The sequence below is a fragment of the Barbus barbus genome (genome assembly GCF_936440315.1).
Source record: "Barbus barbus genome assembly, chromosome: 26".
Classification (NCBI taxonomy): domain Eukaryota; kingdom Metazoa; phylum Chordata; class Actinopteri; order Cypriniformes; family Cyprinidae; genus Barbus; species Barbus barbus.
Window position 1 is genome coordinate 27,142,349 of NC_136754.1, and position 7,993 is coordinate 27,150,341.

A 7,993-nucleotide genomic window follows, 5' to 3' on the forward strand; every position below is an offset into this window, starting at 1 on the left:
GAGCGTCAGCAACTGCACGAGATCACAGATTGCAGCCCCGCCACCCTCCCGACACACACACACACAACGTGATTTGTAATAAACGGACAGCAGAGGGTGATGTGGGTTTGAAAAGGAAAGTCCATTTCTATAACCTCACAATGATTCCCAACCTCGGGTACCAGTAGTGTTTCCCCCACTATAAAGCAGAAATACTTTAAAATGTTTTAGGGGTAAGTTTTTCCCCCTAATAAGTCCAGTGACCTTTTTATGAAGTAAAATGTACATCTCAGATCTTAATTTTGTCAATGACACTAGAAGCATAAACATAAACATGCACTGGACTGTACTGGCAGCTAGCTTCCTTATATGTGATTCAGAAAGAGACTTAAGTTCATGATAGCTTGTGTTCCTAAGTTCCAGTTTTATGAGCAAAACTTAATGTGCAAGCTTAAAGCTTGGCTGCATTTCTAATAAAAACTGTTGTACAGCTGGGAGGGATCTTACGCTGATGTGCATGGAAAGGAAGTTTTATAATGTGGTATTTATTTTGTTTCCAGTGCTACGAACAGCCTGCCAACCGCATTTACAAGAATAACATTTTCTAATATAAAGCAGCCTAAGGTTTTGTTAAAATAATTCATTTGACACATTAAAAAAATGCAATATATCAAAGTAAAGTGTTTAATTTAGCAAAGCGAATCAGTTATACTTTAAATGACCTTGCACAGCATATATGATGCCACAGCTCAGTGTAATTTTGTATTTTATTTGATACAGGCAACTAAATTAGAATCAAGAAATGTGAAACAAACCTCAGTACAATAAACTGAAACTAAAATGCACCGGACTCTTCAATTAAATCATTTCCCCAAAATAAGTCTGTAAAATATAATACAGTTTTATTTTTACCATGCAGTCATGCAAAGAACACAATCGGTATAAAAAGGAATATATTGACTGCAAATGTAAGGGGAAAACAGACGTCCATTAGGCTTTAATGAGTACTTTGAAGAGAGAGGACAACATCTATTGTTACCATATGAAAGTGAATGTAAACAGCCAGGTCTGGTTTCTTCTGTGTTGCCAAGAGCTCAGCCGCCACATCTGCTTGTTCCAGTGGAGAATCTTCAGGATCCTGGGTTGAGGTGTTTTAGACCCGCTGCTGGCCACATGCTCTGGGAATAAAATGCATGCACTATTTATGAAAAGTTATATGAAACACTAAAATACAATCGTTTAAATTACCAAACGGGGGCCTTTAGCTTTAAAAATGCAAACATAAAAATTCAGATTAGTACAAATATTATTATATCACAAAGTTCTGTTGTTATTTTCAGTTTTAGTGTGCTTGTGTAGGTCTATATGTATTGCATCTGGCAAATCAAACAGTAGCTGTTACATGAAAGGACATAATAAAGACACAAACATGTAATTCATTCATACACAATTACACAGTTGCATTTAAGAGGTGTGCATGGCTAGATGTGAACGTGTGGGAGCTGCTTCTGGTGGTTGTCAAGCTTTAAGATGAAAGCAGATGAAAACACACACATGTTAGTTGTAATTAAAGAAGTCGGTTGTAATTACAGATGCTTAAGCATAATTAACCCTGTACTATGTGAAAGAGCTCAAATGATGATTTATCCCCATTGATGTATTTGGGAACACTGTTAAATATAAATAATTTACATAGGCTATTCTTAAGAAACAGAATTGGGGAGATACATTTCAGAGAAAAAAACAGTTGCTGGTAGCTATTGCCTTCCATAGTATTTTTTTTTTTTCAATTTTCAATACTATAGAAGTCAATGGGGACCAGCAACTGTTTGGTTGGTAAATATTTAAATATTTCTTATTTTGGTTCAACAGAAGAAAGAAACTGGAACAACTTGAGGGTGAGTAAATTATGACAGAATATTCATTTGTTGGGGTGAACTATCACTGTATTGTGAAACCAATACAGCAATAACAATAAATAATAATAATTGATGAGAATGGTGATGATTGAATTCCCCGTTGAATTATGTGTCCATCAAACGCCATGATAAATCTCTAAATGTACCTGTCTAATATGGAGCAGATTTAAAAATTCTTTATAAATTGACCATTAAAGCTGATATGAAAAGTATTATATCTGGGTGCTCTATGGGTTAACTGAGGCTTGGCAAAACCTGTTGCCAATTAAGCGTGTGGAATGCCACATATAGACATTTCCTCAGAACTTCCACCACAGGTTTCAGAGCACATGTTCCCTTCCAGACAGACAATATAACCGCTTTAGCAGTTTAAAATGTTTGTTTTATTCACATTTTTGCTTTCACAGTTTGGAAACATTTGTCGGAACTGACCATGTGGACAATGTGTTTGGCTCCGCTCTGATTCATTCTCTGGATAACAAGCTTAAGTGTCTTTAGGATTTTTCTATCACACAGTGCACAAGCTGCGATGGAAACTCAGAGGTTTTTATTTCTCATCTGTCTGATGATGTGTAGAGGAGACACTGAAAGTTCACCTGAAATCTGCACAGGAGCGCACTGCCAAAGGTCTCCATCCAGATCACCTGATCACCAGAGCAGATATTCAATTTATGCTCCAAGACGCCCATCGGTTCCCTACACGGTAATACATCCGCAGCACAGTAGGACTGGCAGTCTGAAAGTAAACCCAAGGACCATCACGGCAGAGGTGTTCAACCCACAGGGATGCACGGGAGGAGGTTGTCATGGCTCGCCAAGACCGACAAATAATGATACAAAAGAGTGCAAGGGAATCGGATGTAAACTACCTGTAAGGATGCGACAAGATCCCAAACAACATTCTACAGGGTCAGATGTTGCAAGAAGCAGATTTTCTTTTGTCCATATGCAGGACAGAGCCGAGCAAGTATTGGGAGAATTTCCGGAGTTGGGAACTCGAGGGGGGCCATCAACTGGAATTCAGTTAACGTGCGACATCAAACCAGGTAAACAGTGATTGTGTGCTTGGTATTATGAGACCAGTCCTGTGTTTCTGTAAAAGTGGTAATACACTTGTTAAATTGCACACCATGCAGTCTTTCGAAATTGATTACATGTTGGATTGTTGCGTGCTCCCCTTAGGCAGTTTGTAGAAGCATGTCAATTTTCTGACAATATTAAAGCATGCATGTTATCATTTCAACAAAAAAGTCATGTTTTTCTTTAAATTTTGACCAGGCACAAATGAGGTCCATTCTGAAGATGCATTAGTGTTGCATTTGCACTTGGCAAAAGGTCAGGATAAACTGGTGGCCCAGTTGCAAGGGCAGCAAGCTGAAGTTAAGCAACTTCAGAACACACTGAGAGAACAACAAAATGCTCTATTGGCCCACCAAAGAGAAATACTGGACCAACAACGGATTATGTTTGAAAAGATGGAAGAAGTCAAGACCCAATACAACCTTCTTCTTGACAGTGTCACACAGTTATCAGTGCAAGGCCCACAGGGCATCATTGAGAGCCATTTGGATGGTCTCCAGTCCCAGGTTAGGACCTTTTCTCAGGAGGCCTTCGCAATGCATAAGATGAACATGGATGCTAGTGTTACAGATGCTGACAGACCTCTACTTGGCTGTGGATCCTGCCGAGCAGATGAGTACTGCGACTTCAGTGCAGACCGGCCACGTTGTGAGAAATGCACTGTTTGCCCTCCGGGATTCTTTCTGGTGGCTCAATGTTCCATTCACGCTGACAGGATTTGCCAGGTATGTCTCCTACTCTATTGCTGTAGCAATATGCTGTCATTGAGGTTTAGGTAAATTTAAATAGTGCAAACGAATACACTTACTGTCAAAGCTTGTAGTCAAATTATCAGGTAAACATCTTATCAAATGCAAGATAACAACACCAATTGTCCAACAGGACAGAGACGAATGCCTGGAGATACCAAACTTATGTAAAGAACGCAACCAGTGCCTCAACACACCAGGTGAGTTGGCTACCAGACTTCCAGACTTGTTTAAAGGGGACATCAGAGATTGTCTTACTATAGGGAGATGAGGGGGTCTATATTACTTACTATTGGAGAAAGTGTAATGACTAACTTGGATCACGTGTGCCTTAATAACCACTCAAATTACAGCCTTGATGTCATTGTACGACACTCATTTGCCATTTACAGATAGCCTACCGTAGGAATGAAAGAGAAGTGCCGTAAGCTGAATCCCACCTGTTGCAAAAAGTCAGTGACTTCTCTTGTAAAACAGCAATTTTTTTTGTGGTAAACTCTAAAAATATTTCAATCCAAAAGTATTGTTTAGTGTAAAACATGTTGAAGATTAGCAGATTGAGCTGTTGATTCATTAAATGATATGCTGTTTCTTCTAAAAAGATGTTTATTCAGCGTAGTGAAGCCTCCTTTCTATTGACATCCATCTAAAAAAAAGGCCTCTGGGCTCCTTCCCTGAGTGTTAGCAACTTTTTTAGCTAAAGGTTGCAGCCTTGCCTTCTAGTGGCTTTGATATTCCCGCCCTCAGTCAGTTGTACGCTGTCTGCCATTTTCTCTGCACTCAAGCAGCCATGCACTCAAGTAAGCAATGCAGATGTTTTGTATTCTTTTGTATTTTGTAGTCTTCATTTTCTCCTGACATCAGAGTCTCCGAGGATGCAGTGGATTAGTTTTGTTTTTATGGTAAAGTGCCACGAATACACAAAAACAGAAGAGAGGGGGTGGGATGAGCAGTAGCTCATTAGCATTTAAAGAGACATGCACCGAAATGGCTCACTGTGAATAGAGCTGTTTTTGACAAGGTAAAAAGGGTGTTGTTTTGTGTTCCACTGAGGACTTTTAACCATTTCATGAAGACCCTAAAGAATCATACCAACTTGTGGAAAATGGGCATCTGATGTCCCCTTTAAGATTTACTTTCTAAGAGATTTACTTTCTAAAAGATTTGCTTTTTAAGCATAGTGCATTGTTTCAGGGGGATTTCGTTGCTCCGGCATGTCGGAGAGGGAAGCAGCCGTCGGGAAGTGTGGGCACTCTTATTTTTACAATTCTGAGATGGAGGAGTGTCAAGCCTGTACAGAATGCGATTCTCAGCCAATGACATCCCCATGTTCGGCCTTGAATGATGCCGTGTGTGCCAACCCCTCTGAAAACAAACTCTCGCTTTCCTGGTCTGGTAACGTTGACCAAGCCAAGGGTAGTGCGTTTCCTGAAAAGCAACTTCATATCCGTGGTAACAGTGATGGAAGCCTGCTTTCCTGCACTGACGGTTGGATAGTGCTCCACCAGCATGGGCTTGTTTGGGTTGACCATAACCTAGCTTTAAAACATGGCTGCCGCAGCTTCGTTCAAGCGTGTTTACGACTGAACGCCAGTGAGGATGAAGGTCGGGATCTGAGTGGGATGCGTTTGGAGCAGCGGGAGGGGAAATCTCTCCAGAGCGCCAGTGTGAGTGGAGCAACTTCTGTGGAGCCAGGTCATGTATTCTACCTTACTCTCAAGAGCGCCACCAACCAGTGTAGCCAAGACAGTGAAGATGTGCACCTTCAGAGCAGCCTAATCTCACCTTTCAGCTTGCTCTGGTTGTCCCATGACACAGGTGCGGTTGCAATGACTGCTCAGGCCGTTGCTTCTGCGCATTACCACACCAACTACCGTCCTGCCTTCCGTACGTCAGCCATCTCTGACCCCTACATGGTTGGCTTGACCCATGACAACCGAGGGGTGCGTTTCAGAGAAAGTGGCACTGTGAAATTTGTCCTCCAGCAAGCATTGTACTCCATGGGTCAAGCCTGTATCTCTGAGGGCTTCTACTTGCTTGCATATGTGAACCACAACGGAAGCAGCGCTGAGCTGACCCGTGCATTCAAGCCTGGCGTTCACTACAGAGACACATCTATTTCTCTGTCAGCAGCCACCGCTGTGGATTCTGGAGATATGCTCACCTTTGAGATCCTTGCACCCACTCAGTGCAATGTGCGCTACTTCGGTGACGACTCTGGGATTAGCATGCTCAGTTTGGTGTGGATCCCTTCAGCCGTGTCCACTGCCTTGTCAGCCTCTGTGTCCAGGAAAGGTCTCCCCTCTGGCGCAGTGCGGAATAAAGCCTTGTTCTTCCATCAGACAAGTCCAGCAGTTCCACAAGTTGCACTTGCTGGAACCAAAGACCACAGAGACTTCATTTTTCGGGAAGCAGGGACGGCAAGTGTGGCTTTAGATCTGCGGCTTATCCACTCTTGCAGTCTTATCAAACTCACCTTGCTCCAACAGAGCGGGTCTCAGGGGGTTCAGCCAGCCCCTGTAGCTCAACAGATCGGTGGACATATGCCAGAAGGAAGCGTATGGGCAAGTGTGGGGCTGAGGGTATCGTTCCAGGTGCGTAATGGCACTGTGATCTTCGCTACAGTGGACTGCGTGAGAGGGCGCATCAACCAAATTGCCCATGATGCTGGAAGTAGCATGTCTATCCTCTGGACAGTTGCATAATCATAGCATGAATCTGCTAGCATGACATCAACCCTGTTAAAAAAAAACAGCTGGTTAGGTATGTTTTGATGCATGGTAGCTGGTTTGAGCTGGTTTAAGCTGGTCCTGAGCTAGTTATAAGCTGGTTATGAGCAGGAGCTAGTTGCTTAGTACCAGCTCTGAACCAGCTTAAACAGCTCAAACCAGCTGACATGCTTCAAAACATTCCTAACTAGCATATGCTGGGGTTTTTTTTCAACAGGGAAGCTACTTTTGGATTATGTTTTTATTTAGTTCAAGGGTATCAAACTCCTGGAGGAGTTTAGCCACAGCCCTGCAGAGTTTAGTTCCAACCCTAATTAAACACACCTGATCCAGCTAATCAAGTCCTACAGGCTTATTTGAAAACTACGTGGTTTGTGTGTTGGAGCAGGGTTGGAACTAAACCCTGCAGGGCTGCGGCCCTCCAGGAACTGAGTTTGACGCCCCTGATAGATGCAATTGATTGGTTTTGTTTGAAAACAAGCTATCCAACCAATTAGTAGCTTGTTTCAGAGTAAATTTCTGGTTTAAGTAGCATTGTGTCATCAAGTATGCTTTTTAAAAACTTTGCTGAGGAAATAAACATTTATTCTTTTTTTTGTGTGTAATAGGTTTTTGTATGGTTTAATGTTGTTAAAATAATTGCATCTACCAGTTCTATTCAGCAGTTTTCCTTTCATTATATTTGCACTTCATAAAACTTTATTTGCTTTGTTTTCCCCATAAGTGAGGGTGTATCGTACAGCATGTTTTGTATCTTGCCTGTATCTTTGAATAAAACATTCAGTGGTAGCCATATGTTGTTGTTTTTAATTCAGTTTCCAATAGAAGTTTACAATTAGTCACAAAACTTTGATTTACTGTTATAACCATTTATTAAATCTTTGCAGGATTTAGTTTCAAGACTTTTTTCAAATGTCAATCCAGATCCTTGCACAACAAAAGCAGAAAAAGGTTGTAAACTTTTTTTTCCAATTGTAGCAGGAATCAAATGCAGGTGTTTGTGGCAAAAGAACCAGATGGCTTTGATTGTGCTCTTTAATATGCAGGTTTTATATAAAACAGAATAAAAGTAGCCCTCTGGCCTCCTTTATAAATGTGCGTTGTTATTCTTAAAGCAGAAATTATGTAATTTCATTTATTACAGGTAACAGTACCACCAAATCAAATGCATCCTTAATGTTTCTATAAAAAGACCATAGCCGAAACCATATCCTGAAGCTAAACTAGAACTGGAAATAGGTTTATAATCTTAGGAAGCATGTACACAGACGTGTGGTTTTCCAAGACATTTGGTTAATATGAAAAGCTTTACTAGGAGCAGATGACGTTGATTTAAAGTTATTCCATAAGGGAACTCATATGCAACTATTACAGAAGGTTCAAACGCTCACTGATGCTCCAGAATATTTTCCCAGAGATCTTCCAATCAAACTCTACATTTTCTTAGTAATACTTACATTTTAATTAACAAGCATTCAAATATACTGTGAAAATGTTCATAATGTTCAAATATAATTTTTACAATTTGTAGTCTTTA

The 7,993-nt window shown here is 40.9% G+C and overlaps 2 protein-coding genes across 2 annotated transcripts in view; one reads left to right on the top strand and one right to left on the bottom strand.

The window, feature by feature from the left end:
• The window catches only part of LOC306846144 (tyrosine-protein kinase JAK1-like), an 830,156-nt gene that overhangs the window by 256,683 nt on the left and 565,480 nt on the right, over positions 1-7,993 (bottom strand). The window lies entirely within an intron of this gene.
• Positions 2,212-7,250, top strand: LOC306845631 (uncharacterized protein). The gene is made up of 4 exons (XM_079378535.1): positions 2,212-2,944; positions 3,177-3,703; positions 3,861-3,927; positions 4,922-7,250. The coding sequence occupies exons 1-4, from the start codon at positions 2,428-2,430 to the stop codon at positions 6,430-6,432; spliced, it is 2,622 nt and encodes an 873-aa protein (XP_079234661.1). The 5' UTR covers positions 2,212-2,427; the 3' UTR covers positions 6,433-7,250.